At 40.5% G+C, this 20045-nt stretch overlaps 1 protein-coding gene across 7 annotated transcripts in view; it reads right to left on the bottom strand.

Moving 5' to 3' along the window:
* Positions 1-19230, bottom strand: part of GNA12 (G protein subunit alpha 12) — a 34611-nt gene extending 15381 nt beyond the window's left edge. The window contains exons 1-3 of one of the 7 annotated variants that reach the window (XM_083584583.1): positions 18722-19230; positions 18440-18629; positions 4770-4985 (exon numbers count right to left, since the gene is read on the bottom strand). In XM_083584583.1, coding sequence (XP_083440709.1) covers positions 4770-4985; positions 18440-18613 — 390 coding nt within the window. In that variant the 5' untranslated portion in view covers positions 18614-18629; positions 18722-19230. Of the gene's footprint in view, positions 1-4769; positions 4986-18439 lie in introns of all 7 variants that reach the window. The other 6 variants (XM_083584582.1, XM_083584584.1, XM_083584585.1 and 3 more) reach the window with 6 other exon arrangements.
* Between the last annotated feature and the right edge of the window lie 815 nt (positions 19231-20045).

The raw sequence follows: 20045 nt of genomic DNA on the forward strand, positions 1-20045 counted from the left end.
CAGAAATATGGTACTGCACTGGACTATAGTGATTCAAAAATCACAATATATCAGAACTAGTCATAGGATAAGAAATATATCCTATTATTCCATTTGCCACTCTAGGCAAATGTCTCTAGGTGACAGTTAAAAACACCACAATCAAGTTAATGAAACAGTATATGAAGAAACAGTATTCTGAAGAAGTGTGTATACACATGAAAGCTCATACCTAGAAAGCTTATACTTAGTTGGTCTTTAAGGTGCTACTGGACTTTTTTTTTAAGATTCTTTTAAAGACTGTCTTAAGACAAAAAGACTTGATTCTTTTAAGGGAGTTCTTTTTGGACCATGTTTATACATACATACATACATACATATATATATATATATATATATACATACACACACACACACACACACATATATATACACACATATACATACATATATATATATATTTACACACACACACACACACACACACACACACACACACACATATATATATATATATATATATATATATATATATATATATATGGGATCTTCCAATGAATGATATTGGGCCTGATGCTTTTAAATTTATTCATAAATGACCCGAACTTGCAAGTGATCAGTGTGATCAGCAAGTTAGCTGATGACATCAGATTGTTCAGAGCAGTGAAAACACAAAGCGATGGCAAGGAGCTCCAAAAATATCCTTCAAACCGGATGAAAGAGCATTAAAATGGCAAAGACTATGCAATGTAAGAATGTGTGAAGTGATGCACATGGGAGGAAAACTTTAACCGCATGCAAACTAATGGGGTATGAACTGAGGATGACCTACCAAGAAAAATATATTGAGGGTCATGATGTGAAGACAGTTGCAATGTTTGTTTGTTTATTGTTTATTCATTAACTAACATATTGTTTTCAGGTGAACCTCCCAGAATGTTTCACATACAAATAGTTTTTAAAATAATAAGCATCAGGTAAAACTGCACAATGAAAAAACGAGAATAAGCCACACAAAGGGGATCCCCCCCCAAATATATATATATGATTGGCAGCTCTTCAGGCTGCTCTGCCTTCCCCTTTCCCCTATAAGCAAGAAAGTCCTCCACTGTGGAAGTGAGAGGCCACCTCAGCTGGAATACTGGGAGCTAGACAAGCTTGAAGGCTCACAGGCTTGAAGGCTACATTGTTTTGCAGCATAGAGACTTGCAGCAGGAAAATACTCGCCCATCAAAATAATACAGCTGTCCAGACAATGCAACGCAAGATGTCCCTTTAAAAAATGGCACTGAAGACTGGCAAAACATCAGCACCCAAGCTGCAGCATTCCTTGGACTGGGATGCTACTGTTAGCGTTACTGAAGAGGGATGCAAATCATTAGCATTCCAGCACAAAACATGTTACGTAAAGCAATGGCAATCTATTAAAAACCATTTCTTCCTGGTAGACGTTTTCTAAGCTTTTTTGCCTGACTTAAATGAATAAATAGAGCTCAGTTAAGCAGCTTCTTTTAGTGATGTGGTAGGGCAAGTTACCCTCTCAGGACACATGCCTGAAGTTTGTTCAGGAGTCAAGCCAAATGAAGCACAAGTCTGCCATAGTCTGAACTGCAGAAGTCAATGTTTGAAACAGAGAAAACATTTGAAAGGTGTCAGTAAATTACTACTCAAAGCAACACTTTCCATATTCTCAAAAAGAACACCTTGAAGATTGTTTCCGGAAACTTTTTTTTTATGGAAGGAGGAGAGAGAGACACACATTAAAACAAATAGTCAAGTCAGCTACTTCACACAGCCTCTTTTCTTTAAACATAACTGCCAACTAGAAAAAAGAAATTATCTTCCTTTTATAATACACAGTCTAGGTGAAAAAATGGATTCATAGCTGTAGATTTTTTAGTTGTGAAACTTGTGACTACAGACATTTTCACATAAAGCCTTTTTTCCCTTTAACTGAAAAAGACTGAAGTTTCACATGCACCGATTCACATCAGTGGTCCATCTTCTGTCACCTTCAACAGAACAGTGGCTCTTCATAGTTTAGATAAGAAGGTTTCCCTGGTTTGGTTACTGGAGTTAGAAGTCTGGGACTCAACAGAGTGAAAAATTTGTAGATTTTGACTGCCTGGGGAGCTGAACAGTTGATGCTGATGTCGAAGCGTTTTTTAAGGCTTGGGTCTCTCTCCCCCAACCCATCTCTCCCCCCACTGCTACACTTCAACAACTAACTATGACCCCCCCCTTGAATAAACGTCACACTTGTCCCAGAAAATATTACTGAGGTGGTTTATAAACTGCTTTCTTGCCAGCCTGAACAATACCACTTTTTAGGGAAGCAGAGTTGTGTTCATGCACTAATGCTCTCATTTATCTGCACAATAGGGAAATGACCTACTATACCAGAAAACACCTACAAGATGAGGAACAGGAATTAATGGACAGTCCTATCACCCTGGAAGAAATAGATACGGTCCTCAAAAACCTGAAACCACACAAAGCCCCAGGCCCAGACGGCTTTACAGCAGAATTCTACAAGAAATTCAAAGAACCCCTAATGCCCTACATCACCCGCCTATTCAATGACATCATAAAAGGGGGCCCCATTCCTAAAACCTGGACCTCCTCCAAGATAGTCTCTATCCCAAAACCACTCAAAGACAAAGTAGAATCATACCACCCAATCTCATTAATAAACCAAGACTACAAGATATTCACATCAATCTTGACTAACCACCTAAAATTTTTCCTACACAAATTATTAGCCCCAGACCAGACTGGCTTCATCCCTGGTCGCAATATAACAGATCCCATCAGGAACTACTGAATCTGATTGAACACAGCAAGGCAACTAAACTCCCACTGACAATTACGTCCCTAGACATCCTCAAAGCTTTTGATTGCTTAGAATGGAAATACCGGTAACTATTAGCAGTACTAACAAACATGAAATTTGGTCCCAACTTCTTACAAACCCTCTACTCCTAAGCCTCTACCATTTGGGTTGATACAAAAAATGCCAAAGAAAGCAGAAATTACAGGATCTCCAGAGAAAGCAATATATTCCTTTCATATCCAAGGGGGGGGGGAGCCACATACCAATTATCAAAGAATTCTTATTCTGTAGTTACTCTGCCAAAGATGACACAGACCTGACAATGTAGCTGATATATACAATGAAGCTTTTGTCACCAAAGACTTGCTTCCATAATACAGACAGTGGGACTTACCATGAGACACAGATGGGAGGAAGCTACTTAGTGTGCTTTAAGGGAGAAAGAGGGAAGCAGAGAAAATACCGCTATTGTACAATCCACCCACACAGTGCTAAAGGCTCAAGGTCCCATGCAAGGATTCACAGCCAGAAACTTGATGCACTGTCTATAAAAGTAGAGTGCCTCAAGTGCTTAGACAGCGCTCCTGTGGTCCTAGACTCTTTCCATTAGGCAATTTGATTTGTTTAATATTTGCATCCTGGTTTTCCAACAACAAAAACGTTGAGCTCAAAGTAGCTCACAATAATCACAGTAGCATTAAAAAACAACAAATATTGCAATCACTATATCAAACACAATAGCATATAAGGAAAACTACAAATTCATCAAAACCATTAATTCAATTCAATAAAGTCATACTAATTCATATTATTGCCAGGATACTTCCCAGTTTGGATTAGGAGGAGGTTCTGAGAGAGCAATGGACTGTCACCATAAACTTGATGCTGTTAATGAAACTTCGCACTTTGCCTCAATTCACAAGTCACAGTAAACCATAATTCATGGCTGCCATGATGTGCCTCCTGAGCTGTTTGTTTCCCTATCATTAGCACACACAAGTTCACAACCCCCAATTTAGCATTATATTAGAACAAGGGATTGCACTTTGCTTCACTCCAAAAAGCCCCAACCAGTAAGCCAAGAGCAAACCTTGGCTACAAACTGTAGTTTGTTGTGAGCCAAACAAACCAGAATCCATGGATGAGACACAACACAAAGCCAGAGATTGCATTTGTCTCATCCTCCTGCTAGGGGAGAACAGTGAAACAGACCATAAAGCTGTGACCACAGTAAACTATTAACTAGAGCTTACTGGGATGTGTGAACTATGCCTTTGGTTAAATAACCTGTGCTTCAATTCTTACCTTTAGACCAGTGGTTCTTAAAAGGGTGACAAAAGCTTCATTGTGTATATCAGCTACATTGTCAGGTCTGTGTCATCTTTGGCAGAGTAACTAAAACTCCTGTGGCAGGAGAGGATGGCATGTGTGGTGGGAAGATTCAGTGACAGACAATATTATATTTTGAGAATGATTCCTGTTCTTATGTGGCTACATAGTTTTATAGTTTCTGGATGTCCCATGATCATATTATGAAGTAGTTGTGTTCTATGTTCTAAATCAACCACTGTTAGGTGTTGTTTCTTTTTGTTTTCCAATGTATTTCTTATTTAAAAAATGGTGTGGTGTGAGCAAATTTTTATTCTGAAAGTGTGGTGCAGAGAAAAAAGTTTGAAAACCACTGCTTTAGATAAACTTAAAACTTGCTCTGAGTCAGACCTACCATTCTACTGAATATTTGCTACATAAAATTCTAGAAAGCCCTCTAAAACTAAAGATACTCACTAGGCTACTACCACTGCTTTATGGCCAAATTATGCTCATGCTATATGATACAAATGAATCCATATCAATTGTCATGTTGGGTGGAGCTGAGAGTTGAAAATGGATGGTGGCAATAATACTCTAGCCCACTTTCACCATGAACTAGTAACAAAGTTCTGTTTGGCATACTCACCAGCTGATATTCACTTCGACGGCTAAACGCCTCCTTGATCCCAGCATCCTTCCACAGGCAAGTCAGGGCAGGTACATACAACTGGAACGTAGAAGGCTCAATGGGCACCCCAGCTTTATTTTCAAAGGCCATTAGAAACATTCCATGCTTCTCATTCTCTGTATACTGCCAAGGGATCCCTAGTTTGTCCCGTGCATCGACTAGAACCCTGCAGCCCTAGAGGAACAGATAAATACACTTAGTGACCAAAGAAAAAACTATTACATTGAAGGAAAGAACTCTATAAAATGAAGAATTGAAATGACACTTAAAACCAATCAATTTTTTAATGTATATATCTGGCTGTGATAAAATATGAGATGAAGTTAAAACACCTTTATGTAAGTGGCAGTCTGTCTTTGTGCTGTATCATGGCATTAGCTAATAGTAATGGCAGAAGTGAGGGCTCCTTACCTGCTCATCTTGCAGGAGGAGTCAGGAACATTTAGAAGCATCTCTATCTGCTTCACCTTCAGCTTCTACCCTCTTTTCCAGTTTATCTACACACCCTAGCCTGTCTTACTAGCCATTTTTCAACTATTGGCATCCCTAAAAAGGAAAAACTCTGTGCATACTCACATTAGGTGCCAGAATTTTGTGAAAAATAAACGGCCCCTTACATTGGTTACACGAACTCTTGAGTCAGGACTCTAACCAAGACCTTAGCTTTTGCTGAGGATAGAGGGAAGAGGCCTATGTGGTGTTCTGGCAAGCTTCAGGAAAGGTCTGAATTATGGAATCTTCTAGCGGTGTGCAGTTATGTGATTTCTGACCAGTCACTTCAATAAGTTTTTCTTCTTTACTAGTTACCGTAAATGCAACCCCCAATAAAATGTATTTGGATCACATACAGTAATAGCATTCCAAGCAGTAAGAGTTCACAAGTCCCAAAACCAATCTATTTCTCCTTGTAATAGATCAAGCCATGAAAATAAAAACCATGAGGAATACTGTCAACTTGCTAGAACATGCAATGAACGATTTTGTATGCAGAGGCAAAGCATCCTCATTTAGTATCCCCTAGAAACAATGCAATTCTTTCATACTGTGCAATTCCTTAAAAATACTTTCATTATGGACCCTTAGTCAAAGAGCACTGTACTTATCACAGATCTGAGTTGATATGATCAGTTAACATCAAAATTTGTTTTGTTGCCTTCTATCTGTAGAAGACTTGCATTAAGCACATTTAACCTCAGATTTCAAACATCCATACCAGACTTCAATCTTCTAAAGAAGATTGAATAAGGGGGCTGATTAGAAAGCTTTAACTAAATATTTTCTTTTTATCCAAGCTTCACAGGTATTAATTTTCTCCCAATTTCTTTGCTTTTGGAAAGCAGGGAGACAAAGGAAGCCCAACTATAGAATCCTTAGTTGCAACTTCTGTTCATTATGACTAATGTCATTTTCAAAAATGTAGGCTTGTCTGCTGGAACCACACAAGGATTATAACAGTAAGCATTGCCCTACCCATATTTGCTTTTTAAAATTTTACATGATGATACTTATTCAGGAGCTCTTTTATCCCACCCGCCAAGCATCAACCTCAGGATTCATTCCTACAGTTAAGGAGTACACCCAAGAACTTTAATGCTGAAGATCAAGGATAAGAAACAAGCTTCAGTGCAAGATTTACCAGTAAAATATCATGAAGAAGCAGGTTCAAGGCTGCTAGATTTAGCAATGTAGGAGAGTTGCAGCTTCTCCAGTATTCCAGCAAAAGGGCAGCTAATTAAAATTTTTCAACTATCCATTATCAGGTTGGACTCTTTCTAATGCAGTTTCTCTAATGTAAACACTGAGCCACCCTGAATGACTATTACTTCATCTCCATACAATTTAATCCTTCAGATAAACTGTTCAAAGAGCATGCATTCAACACAAAGCATAGTACAATTATTAAAAGCCTGTAAAAAGGAAGCTATGAACTCAAGGAATGCAGTTAACATTCTTTTTCACTGAACTGCAACTAAGAGTTTTAAAAACCTGCTCCCATTCTCAAGTATTTGGTTTGCCAACAACAATGTTTACTGCTTTAGCTGGGGTTTTCCATTTAAGAATAAATCAAAGGTGAAATGATACAGACAAAAAGCAATTTTAAATTGTGAGGTCATTTTAAGGAGTTAAACCTTATCCCAATGCCCACCGCATAGAAGTTTCTATTATGGGTAAGATGCATTACCAGAATGAAAGAGATTTAAAACAAATGTTAAAAGGCTAATCAAGCTATGAAACTCCCATTTTACTCTTCCAGAGCATTCTTTGCTACAACGTTAATGAACAGTACAAATGAGTATCTGAAGACATTTTGCATTACGTACATTTGTATCCAGTTTGTAGAATGGTATGTAAAACAATAGAACAATTGCAAGAAAGCTATTAATATTGTAGCCATATTGTGCTTGCTACAGCCTATTATCTTCCACTCGCCTCTTAAATTGGGTTGCAAATATGTATGCGTCATCCCTGCCCATACAAGCTAGCTCTGACCTTTCACCTGCTAAGGCTCCAGTGTTCTAAAGTTCTTTAAACTCATCTAGATGCAGTCTTGTTTCTCTCCAGCAGCTTTCAAATGGTTACCATTGCACAGCTGCAGCCCTTGCCTGAAAGATTTCCTACACTGGGGAATGAGATCATAATAGTTTCCTATCAGAACCATACTCGTTCTCTTCTTCTGTGGTGCTTGTTCTCATGGAATGGCTGCTCTTTTTTATTTCACCCCTCTTCAAAATTATTTCCAATAAGTGGCAAAGAGAAGTATAACTCCCAGGTAGTCATTTTACGACCAATAGGGAATAATGGTATTTTGACTTATTTAAGTACAATGCTATAAATAGTGCTTCTAAGAGTTACAATATTACTTTGGGGATTTAAATCCAGTATCCATTAATCAGCAATTCCTAAATTTTATGAATGTGTACACAGAACAAGAGGATGACGTGCATTCAACACCTACCTGTTGCCTTACATTTCACACAAAACTAATCCTAGTCCCTAAATCAAAGCTTTCCTGAGCAACCACTGCTAGTATTCTGTCAACTTGTTCACAACTTGCCCACACAAATCTGTACTGGCAGATTTAAAAGTTTGATATAGTACTAGTGGGGAGTGCCCAGCGCTGTCCAGGTATTTATAGAAACAAAAATAAAGCTTTTGTATTAAAATTTTAAAAAGTGGAATCTGTGACTTTGGACCTGTTATGCCAAAAACTGGGGAAAGACAATCTAGTGTTATGTTTTGGTCTGCCAACTTGATTCAAAATGGCATCCAAACATCACTGAAGACTGCTGCCCCCACCTAAAAAACCCTAATGCTGTGTTTGGCAAAGGTATCTCCTGAGGTGTCCAAATGTATAGAACAGACAGACATACAAACCACTTTCCAAATATACAGTAGATTAACAATCACATTCACATAAACATAAGGACTGGATAGTGGCTAACGTTTCTCATTCTGCTGCCTATAACATCAGTGTCTTTAAAAAAAAATATTATTTATTTATTTTTCCCTTACTGTAAGTTGTCTTGGGGTCGGTCTGCTATCAGACAGAAAGGCAGGATATAGAAATATATATAATAAGTTGTTCTTCTGTTGATGCATACTCTGTAGTGTTTATGGTCATGTACCAAAAAGTGAATGACAAGCAAATCCAGTTTAAGGTGAATGGTAGATCACTGGCTCCCCTCAAAGAAGCTCAACAACTTTGGCTGCCTGAACCTCCACAAAAGGTCTGAAGAGTGACAACACGAGAACGGGCCTTTTCTGTCGTGGCTCCCCATTTTTGGAATGCTTGCCTGATGCCTTTGTTACATATCTTTAGGCTCCAGGCAAACATTCCTTCTGTCTCAGGCCTTTGGCTAATTAAACAATCAACAGTATTTTAAACTAGGGTGTGTGTGTTTGTTACTATGCTGTGTATACATTTTTGTGTTTTTATATTGTAAATATCCTTGGATGTGATCCTTGATTGAACAGCAGCAATTTTTTTTAGTAAATAATAATAAATACAGTAAACTGCTATATGTGTACAGTGACCAATTTTAGTTAGAATTTCTGCTCATTTAAAAGCAAACCACTTTCTCTGACTCATGCTTCAGAGCCATTATGGGGATTAAAAATAGGGTAAGATTCCATAACTCAACCTGACCTTTGGAATAGGCAGAAAAAAGAACTAGTAACTAGGTATTAAGAAAACATCCGCAAACTTTGTATTAAGAAGATGTCTGCAAACTTGACATGAAGGCTGGCAACATTAATCCCGCCATGTGGGAGTCCATTGCAGACAACCACAGTGCCTGGAGACAAGTCAGTCAGGTTGTGTATCCACAGCAATGACCAGTGGAGAAATGACCATTGGGAGGAGTGAAGGAATCCCATGGTGCATCTGTACCAATGAAACTGGATACGAACTTAATTCGTTCTGGAGGTCCATTCTTACCCTGAAACTGTTCTTAACTAGAGGCGTGCTTTCGCTAATGGGGCCTCTTGCTGCTGCTACGCCACCAGCACATGATTTTTGTTCTCATCCTGGGGCAAAGTTCTCAACTTGAAGTAACTCTTCCAGGTTAGCGGAGTAACCTGAAGCGTTTGTAACCTGAGGCGGTTGTAAGTAGAGGTTCTACTGTACCTTAATCTGCCCCAGCTGCAATAAAGAATGTCCCATCTATATTGGTCTCTACAGCTGCAGCAGGTGCTGTAACATTTCAATGGTTTTACTTTACCCCTGATGGCACACTCTTCCATTATCTCTCAAGACAGATGCCAACTGCAGGTATTATAGAAAAAACCCACCCAACTGCTTCTCTAAAAACATGCATTTTATCGGCATAATACCCTCATGGCAGATTATTTCATGTGCTACTCCTGAGCTCCAAAGTCACCACCAACTTCAGCACTAAATATTAAGTAAATAACATGAATATTTTAAAAATACAGACCTTTTAAAATATGCTAACAGTTTCTCCTAAACATTTGCATCACATTTGACAAGATTATGGGAAGAAGAGCCTAGAGATTTGGAACACGGGAGAATATAGTGTTTATATATTACAAACCCTATATTTAGTGCTGGGCAGCAGCCTGGATGCATTAATACCATTAATGAAAAGATTGTCATATCGCAGCATCCAGGATGCATGTTCTACTATGATTTTTAGGAGGCCAGTAGAAATTCTTAACCTTATTGGCATGGGAGAAAAGTAACTAAAATGGTTCCATTTTGCTGCCTGAGGAAACCTATCCAACACACTTCAAACATACATAATCTGGCCTTTATGAGTCTTGCAAACACAAAATCAAAGCAAAGAATCTTAAATATTTCCATATATTTCATCATTCATTCAAATGCTGCTATTCCCCAGGTGAGTAGTGTAAACATCAAGATTTGTATACAGAGTTAAAAGACTAAACACATGAACAAAATACAATGCCCTTTACTTAGCCTACAGGAACTTAACAACCCAATCTTTGTATTTGTAACTGCAGTTATGTCTGTAAACTATAATACGACTCTCTGTCTCCAAGTAAATCCAATGAAAGGGAGAAGGGATTTTGAGAGTTGTCTTAATGCAAACAAAAAAATGATGGTTGGACTCTGGGAGATGCAAACTGATTAGAGCTACTTATTGGGAGTGCCCCAAACATCCATGATAAGGATTATAATCAATATTACATTGTATTACAACTGAATAGATCCAACACAGAATTTGTGCAATAGTTGTTAAAGTGTTCAGACTGAAATTGCAGGACTAGAAAAGACCTTAGAAATGCCTTACTTTAAGAGAGAGAAAACACTGAATATTTAGCTTCCAAAGCATATTAAACTTTCCCAGGTTAGAGTTACACTTCTTACTCTTACAAACACCTGGCAGCAGGGGTGGGAAACTTTTCTACAAACATTAACATTGGGATACCTATTTGGACATATATCAATCTGCAAGTATAGATTAAGATGGATGTATTGATGTTTGTTGTATTGTGAATGTGAGCTGTTTTTTCTTCTTTTGTCCCCCCTTTCTTTAATAAAATTGCAATTAAAATATCAATTCTAGTTAACTAAGAGAGCTGTAACCTGCAAACAAAAACATCAACCTCATTACCAGATTACTAGAAGACTGTACCTGCCAAGGTAGCATCTTTTTTAAAGAAAGGATGCAAGGAACAAGTCAGGATCTTACAGGTTTTCCAGCCTAGCCTCTATCCCAGAACATCAGAGGAAAGCATTATTAAGCATCACCTCACAACCATCGCTCTACCAAGGAAAGAGCCAATTCTTTAAAAGCAAGAGTTCATCTGGAAGACATCAAGACCCATTGTGTATCTTCAAGGAGTGTTTTGTAACAATAGTTAACTCTTACAGTACTATGAATGCTAAGAACTATGTTTTATACAAATCGCTATTTTACTATGAAGAAAGAATTATTTACTACTAAATGGTGATTGTATTCATTAGCATATGTCATAATGCATTTTGTGTTTTAATAGAATAGTAATAATAATAATAACGACTCATGTTCACACAGTGAGGTTTGACTGTTTCCTCTTCAGAAGGGAAGTTCCTCATGTTTCATGACAAACCACTTTGGAAATTACTGAAATTATTCAAAGCTAACTATTATGCAGGATAGGCTGGTGGTGGAAAGAAAGGGGCTACTAAGGAAAATAGAGAAGGATTGTCTTGGCTCTTGGGTATGCAGAAGTAGTTGAGGAATTCTTCAGACTGTGGCAATTCTTGTTGAAATTTATGGCTCTACAAGTTCAGGCATTTCAGAGGAACAGTGCAGTCCTTACCAAGAACAGTACACACATGATGATAAACCCATATGGAAATAAACCAGATTTCAGCTCCTAAGGTTACACACTGCCAGCTGACCACCAAAGCAACAGCAGCTGACTTTTGTTAGTCCAAAGGCTGCATTTGCTGATGACTTTGATCTAGCAAGTTAAATTAAAGTCAACTTTAAAACTGCACTGGAGAGTAAGGTCCATTGAACATAGAGGGATTTACTTCCAACTAACCATTTATACAATAGTACTGCATGAGTCATGTGATTGTCAGATGTGCTAATTTAGGTGTTTTATATACTTTTCTATTCCAGGTGGATATACTGAACTAATAGAGTCTGTGTATTCCCAACACTAGCGCTTCTCATAAAACACTGCCCTGAAGCTTAGCCTTGGTTAACAAGCAAAACCATCATTAACCAATGACTATTTACTTAAGCCAAAGCAGAACTGATGTTTGGGAAGCCTGCCACATAAAATGCTAGGAAAAGCTACGACTCTAAACCATTGCCTGCGCTAAATGGAAAAGTAAATTTTGGATTAGGGGCTTACATTCAGCATTTTGTTAACTGTGTGTCTTCTCTGTAATAGAAAGATTTTAAAAAGACAGGATGATACCAGAAGAGTTTCAAAAACAAAAATAATCTAAATGATATGCAAGTATTGCCATTGTTTACCAATTGCAAGTATTACCTTGGCGTATGAATGCATTTCTATAATCTGTATTTAACACCTAAGAAATAGGGAAGGTTTCAATAATTGGTTACTCGTGATAAAAAATGATGTTCTAAAATGGTAACATAAAAAATTGAATTTGATTTAATTTTTAAGCTTAGCTTAATATGTTTCTCTTCTAAAAAGAAACCTGGTTTAATATGAACTTAAATTCAAATTTATAATGTCAAGAAACTGAATTTATGATCCCTTCATGAAATAGTGCTTTTCTTTGAAGAGAAAGAATGAGGAAGAAAACAGATTTAGGTAGGTAGCCGTGTTGGCATGAAACAGTCGAAATATATTAAAAAAATAAAAAATAAAAAATTACCAAGAACAAACTTAGTTGGTCTCTAAGGTGCTACTAGTCATTACAAGGGTACAAGTACAGTACAAGAGTTCATATATTATGGTTTGATACTGTGCATCAATTAGCAAGTCATTTTAAGCACTAGAATTCAGGTGGCGATATCTTATATCTCACCAGGATCATCCATTGAGTTCACGCAAATTATCTTGCATTTCTGTTTTGCGCCCAGTTACCTGAGCTCTGTGTTGTGTTCAATTCTGAAACTATACGTAGTATGGACATTAATTTACTATAAAGTGGAATAACACTGTTTTGTTCCATATCCATCACCACTCCCTTCTACAACAAGTATTACCCTTGGTGTATGAATGCATTTCTATAATCTGTATTTAACACCTAAGACATGTTACAGCCCTATTTTATGCATATTTCCCTGGAAGGGAGTTCCAATTTGTTTGGTGGGACTGGTTGCCAAATAAGGATGCACAGGATTCAAAACTTAGCTTTCAAGTAAGCATTCTTACTTGTGCATACACCTTATCTGTAAGCAAACATAATTCTATAGTGCATAAGAATTTTGCTGAAGGGTTACATAATGGCTCTATTTGGCTAAAAACTAATACAGTCTAATTGTTACAGTAACCAGGCAAAACATATGCTTGTTAGGGAAGTATGAATTTATAAGTGGGCAACTGGATTTAAACTGGGGTTTTTCTTCTTAGTGATTTAAATCAATCCATCCACTCACTTTTAAGTTATGTTTTCTCTATATGGATACACATTTCATCACTTTTCCTAACCTCAAGATTACAAACCCTCTTCTTGGCTGTCAAATGGAAGCACATATAAAATCTGTGAAAGTACTAGAACAGCAATATTTTCTTTGACAATGACAGATGGCCATTCAATTCAAAAAGGCTGCATTTTTATAGCAGAAACAGCAACTGTTTTCAAACCCTGAAGAGCATAATACAAACACCTATCTTCTTTACACAAATAGTCATTAAAATATCACAATAAATAATTGTGTAATTAATCTTAATGAGGTAAATGAAAATGAAATTTCCCTAGAAGGCCTAAATGCTACTGTACTGCTTGCTAAAGTGAAATACTTCACAGGTTCTCTTCTAGGGTTTAATGTTAGGGACAATATTGATTAATAGTTCAGTGAATTCAGTAAAAATGCAGAGTGTCAGCAACAGAACCACATAGGTTTTTTCTTTTCTTTTAAAAAGAGCCATTAAAAAATAACAATAAATGCTCAGTTACATGTTCGCTTAGGACAGTGAACACATCCAAATCCCATTAGTCAGCACATACTTGTATGTTCTAAGAGCAACTGAAAAATGTATCCCACTTGCCACTTGAGCCAGTGGTCTTATAAAAAATAACAATTCTGATAATAAAAATCAAATGAAACTACAGAACTCCAATGTTCATTGTCATAAGGACAGTCTTAAAAGGCAAACACTACATCACACCAAGTCAGAATACACAATTTTTGCTTTTATAATACCAATACAATAGCTCACAACCTGATAATGCTCTTGCACATGACTTCTATAACACAAATTGTCTTGTGGAATGATACTATACTATCCACTTGCATGTTAGCAGCAGAAATTCAGTGCCACATCCACAGCTCCTCACATTTCTGTGCCTAAGTCACAAGCAGACAATAATACAAGGTGATGTGAGAAGATCACGATGTGCCTGTACCAAAGGGTACTGCCTTCATTAACTCCAGGATGACAACTTCTCCCTCCTTGTCCTACTGAAGGGTTTCTAAACCCACTCATTTAAAGCTACCCTTCAGTCCACTGCTGTATCTGAGCATGAATGCACCTTCTTTCATTTTACCTTTTCCCTGTTTCCTCTTCAACTGTTCAGTCCTCATCCTCTTATTTCTTACAGCTAAACTATGTTGCTGGGTTTTAAAAAGCTGAGTATTATTTCTAGTTTATGCCAGTCCTTCATAAGGTCTTCTTCCCATTTATAAGCTCCTTTAGCACAGCAGCCAACCACCCACCCACCCACCCACCTTGCAGCTTATTGTGATTGCTTGGTTTCAGATACAATTTGCCCACAATATGATTATGAACACATTTTTCAGAGCAAATTTATATCCTTATTTCCAAGTAGGGGCTTGTTTTTCAAGGGCTGTGTAACATTCAAGAACACTGTGAGCATTACCACAACCATACTAGTAATACTGTGGCAAAGAAGAAGAAAACCAACTTCTGTAACACCATAAAAACTAACATGTTTATTATTGTATTAGTTTGTAGAGAAGAACATCTGATAAAGGAGGTTCTTGGCAATGAAAGCTCATGCTATAAAGAATTGGTTGTGTACAGCAGTAGAGCTTTTTAAAATGAACCTAACGAATAATGCATCTCTTCAGAAGCATTACAGTATAATTGTCAAAACCAATAGCCTAGAACCTGCTTGTAATATTCAGGTTTATATTGTCTGTACAACAGAAAATGTGGATTCCTGGTATTTTTAAAGGAAAGTTTTTAACCCTGAAGGCTGGGGAGCAATATCTAAAAACAAGTCTGTGCAGTTGGCAGGGTGTGCATATCTTGCTGAGTTCCTTGTTCCTCCAACTCTACACCTCCCCTCTTTACTTATTAGTATATATTCTAAGACAGCAATATGTGCAAATGGCTAGGTTTGAGTTGAGCTGAATTTGTTCTGAGGTGGCCAGTGTGGACATACTGAGTCCACATACCATAGGTTCAACACCTGTTGTTCTAGATGTCATTTTAATACATTGCAATTACCAAGGTCAGCTTCAGTGACCCTTCTAACCAGGTTTGCAAACTGTAATTTACAGCATTGCACAATCAGCAAGAAGTCTGGTACATATACAATTCTAAGCAGAGCTAAGCTCAAAAAATAGAAGAGAGAGGGAGTTCTCACATAAGAGGAGAGAGAAATAAGCTTACTTTCCCATGGTTAAAAACTGGACTGGCACAGGTGTAACTCTGCCCAGATTAATAACTCCTTAGCTCACTTTAGCCACACACGTGCATTTTCATTCAACTCTAAACAGAGATGGGCAATTTTCATCTATTTCATTTCAACACATACATTAATGGTGACCTGTGGATTTTGATCCATGTCAATGACAAAGCAAAGAATAAGAAAGCAGCCAATATTCCACATTCTGTCACTCTTGGAAACATGGATGCTGGAAGAGGAAACTGACTGTCACAACTCCTAAAATATGCAACTCCTTCCCCATAGAGGTATGCCAAGGATTGTCATTATATAGCCATTTGCGGGAGATACATTTCCTTATCCTGGCTTTCAACATTTAAGTAGTATGAATTTTGTGAGACCATCTATATTGTCTGAGGTACAATCTTCAGTTTGCTTTAAATTGTTTTATTGAATTTGAATATGTTTTGCTTATATGGTGGTAAGCTACACTGGAACTGTGTGATGCAGGGTGCGTAAACTCCTTTCCAGGGGGTCTATATACTTGGTGATGGCATAAGTTTCTATCATCCCATCCTCCATTTCCAGAAACCTGGAACTGGGCCCTTCTCTCCTCCATGTCAGTCTCAGGAATTTAGGCAGGAAGGTTACACCAAGAGGTAATGGAGAACACCATTACTTCTCACACCTGGACATACCACAAAGGGAAATCATGTAATCTGCACCTCCCACATAATTCCATTTGAACAACAGACAATCAAAACATTGAAACACAGCCATAATCCAGGAAGTGTGGGACAGGGCTATTCAGGATGCATAGGAGAAAGAGGGAAGAAATGAGAACTGGAAAACTGAGAGAAGTTGGCTTCCAAATATTGGTCTTACAGGACTATTTCAAGAATGGTTTGCACAACACAGTAAGCTAAACTGTGGCTCACTGGGACCGCACAAATACATGGCCTTCCATAGACATTGCAGTTTCTTTGCTCCTTCCCCAGTCCTTTTTTGTTCCTACTCTGAACTAAGTAATGGTTTGGTTTACCATGTTATCCAAACCGGGACTTATGGTTATGCTCTCTTTCTCACTAACCATGATCTGCACTCAACAATAAACCATGGCTAGCAATGAGAGAGCTTAACCATAAGTCCTGGTTTGGATGACATGCTTAGCTCTGTGAGGTACAGGAGTAAAGCAGCTGTGAGCTTCTCTCTGGGAGTCCATATGTTTATGCAGTCCTGGTAAGACATGGTTTGGCTTATCCTTTTGTGTCAACCAACCCAATGGATACAAAGTTGTATGAAGCATTGCAGGGGATGGACTAGATTACTCTTTGGGTCCCTTTTAACTCTACAATTCTATGATTCCAAGTACAGTGGTACCAAGAATACTGTTCCAAGAATAATTCAAATAAATTATAGAAAACATTACTTAGGAAAAGCAATATAATGCCACCTAGCATAACACTGACAGCCCATCTCTTTGTACCCACATTGGTATCACCTCCCCCTTACACAACTCCACCCGTCGCCTAGCTCTCCTACCTTACAGGATCATTGTAAAGTTGAACTGGATGTATATGAAGCACATACATATTGACGTGTGAGGGAAAATAGCATACAGTAATAATCATTTTATTATTATGACTTGACAGGCAGCCTTCCATATATTCCTCCAGTTTATTTTATTAAATATACTTACAGCACAGCTTTCTAGTTATTAATCAAACCATTCAAAGCAACAAACAATTCCACCACCAGTTGCCTGCTTCTCATCTCCTACCTTACAGTGTTATACACTGTAACTGAGGGAATACAAAACACACTACTTTCCCTCAGAATCAATGCACGCTAAACAGAACGCATAACAGCCTCACCACACTCATTCCACCCATCGTCTGGCTCCATCTCACAGGGCTGTAGTAGGGTTTATACAATTGTATGAGATGTGCTGGCACTGTTCTCCCCAGTCATCTGCTTCAGTATGCCTTACACTCCCATTTTATTTCAACCTACTTATTCAGGGCATTCTGTACACCACTCAAAACAGCATTCCTAAGTCAATGCAAACCTTTGGACCTCCAGATGTTGCTGGACTCCAACTCTTATCATCCATACCTATTGGCCATGCTGGCATTAGAAAAGTCTTGCTGAAAATTGAATCATCATCAGGCCAAGGGCCCAGCTAGTCCAGCATCCTCTTTTCCCAGTGGCCAACCAGATGCCCCAATGGCAAACATGCAAGCAGAACCCGAGCACAAGAGCCCACTCCCCTCCTGTGTTTTCCAGAAACTGGTATTCATAAGCTCTGCTCCCTCAAGGACTGTGCAGCCAAAGCATAGCCATCATGGCCAGGATCCACTGACAGCCCTTTCCTCCTCCACTGATTTGTCTAATCCACTTTTTAAGCCAGGCAAATTGGTGGCCATCTCTGGCTGCAGTGGGGGTGAGTTCTGTAGGCTGACTCTGTGTTGCATGAAGAATTTGACCCGACTCTCCCAACGTCCGGCAGTGTAACAACCAGGACATGGGAAGCCAGGGTTCAAATCCTGACTCAGCCGTGAAGCACCCTGGGTGATCTCAGCCCTGTCACCGTCTTCCTGTCAACCTAAACCTACTTCCGGGGGTTCTTGTGAGGGGACCCTGCACACCCCCTTGAGAGGGAAGCTGGGATACAGAGGGGGCAGGCAAGCCAGCAAGCAAACCAGCCCAGCGGTTTCCAAAGGGACCCCCTTGCCCTGAAGGCTTAAGACACATCATGAAAGGAAAAACGGGACGAGGAGGGATGAGGAAAGGCGAAGACACTCCCTCCTAAGCATATGCCACTTATTGAAGCTCACCCCCCTTTTTACATCTTTCTTCCCCTTCCCCCGCTCACCTTGAGGGCGTTCTCGTAGATGGTGGCCCTGAACTCCAGCAGCGCCTTCTGGTCGAACTCGCGGCCGTGGATGATGCGCATCTGCTTGAGGAAGGTGGACTTGCCGCTCTCGCCGGCGCCCAGCAGCAGGATCTTGACCAGGCGCCGCACCGAGCGCCGCTCGCGGGCCAGCATCGCGTCGATCTCGCGGCTGCGGCGCCGGGCCTCGCGCTCCGCGTCCCGCCCGCCTTCCTTCCCCGCTTCGCCCGGCGGCGGCGGCCTCTCGCCCCGGCCCGACGCCGCGTCGGCCGAGAGGAGGCAGCGGCTCAGGGTCCGCACCACCCCGGACATGGCAGGCCGCGGAGAGAGGACGACGACGACGACGGAGGGCGGCGGGCTGAGGAGGCGTCAGGCAGGGGCCGCTCTCGGGCCTGGGAGCGGGCGGGGGCGGGCCACGACGGCGGCTGCGGAGCTAGGAGACCACCGGCCCGCCCATCGCCCCTCCTCACCCGGCGGCGGAGCTGAGGGCGCGGCCCGCCGCGGTTGGCGGAGGGAGGAACCGGCCGCCGCCGCCTCAGCGATTCCCCTCAGAAAAAGGCTTCTCTGCCCTCCCCCCCCCGTCAGAAAAGGGCGGGAAAAGGAGCCCCTCGCGCGCCCCTGCACCCTCAACCGTCACTTTCCGGCCGTTGGTGTTCCCTCAGGAGGGAGGGGCGGGGGGGGCAAACAGCGGGGCGACTCGCTCTGCCTTCGCTCCCACCGCCCGACTCGCCGCCGACTCTCGCCCGCCCCGCCCACTTTCTTCCGCACGCCCACCAGGCGGAGGGGCGGGGCGAGGCAGCGGGGGGGGGCGGGCGGACGCCCTCTCTCAGCTCAATGGGAGAGAAGCATCTCTCGCAAACTCGTCTCTCATTGGGAGAGACCTATGTCGCTCCAAGCCGGTCGGTGGTTTTTCTTTTTTTACCCCTGTCGAGTGAGCTCGCTCTGGACTGCGGGGCGGGGACTTTGTAAAGAAAAACCCCGAGAGATTTATGTGGGGGGGGGAAGAGGCGGGGTTAGATGCCCCCGCCGACCAATAAGAGCCGTGGGGCGGGAAGGAGGGGGAAGGGGATTAGTCCAGGAGGGGTTAAAAAAAAAAAGAGGAGACAGGAGGAGGAGCTCCTCCCTTCAAGGGAGAGGTAGTGGGAGGAGTTTTCCCATGCTGAGAATGGCAGGGAGGCTGACGGCTTCGCTCATTGGATGGGGCGTTGGAGTGACGTCAGTCGGGGAAATCATGAATGGGAAAAGAGGAAGAGTGCGGTGCTCGTAGAGAGATGCGTTCGAGGGGGCGGGGATAGCAACCCCCTGCTGAGAGACAGGAAATGCAGAGCAAGAGCAGCCTCTAGAGATGTCTGTCCGGCGTCTTCTGGAATATAGGGCATGATGTTGTAATGATCTGTATGTTTTAATAAATCTCATGCCTATATAAGCCCGTGTTTTTTTATATTGTGTTTTTATGATGTGAACTACCTTGAGATCTATGGATAAAGGGCGACATACAAATTTAATAAATAAGAATAATAAATCACACACACACATTCTACCAATGTTTCCTTGCTTTTTAATCCTAGAATTGTAGAGGCATACCAAG

Source organism: Podarcis filfolensis (assembly GCF_964270895.1).
Source record: "Podarcis filfolensis genome assembly, chromosome: 14".
Lineage (NCBI taxonomy): Eukaryota > Metazoa > Chordata > Lepidosauria > Squamata > Lacertidae > Podarcis > Podarcis filfolensis.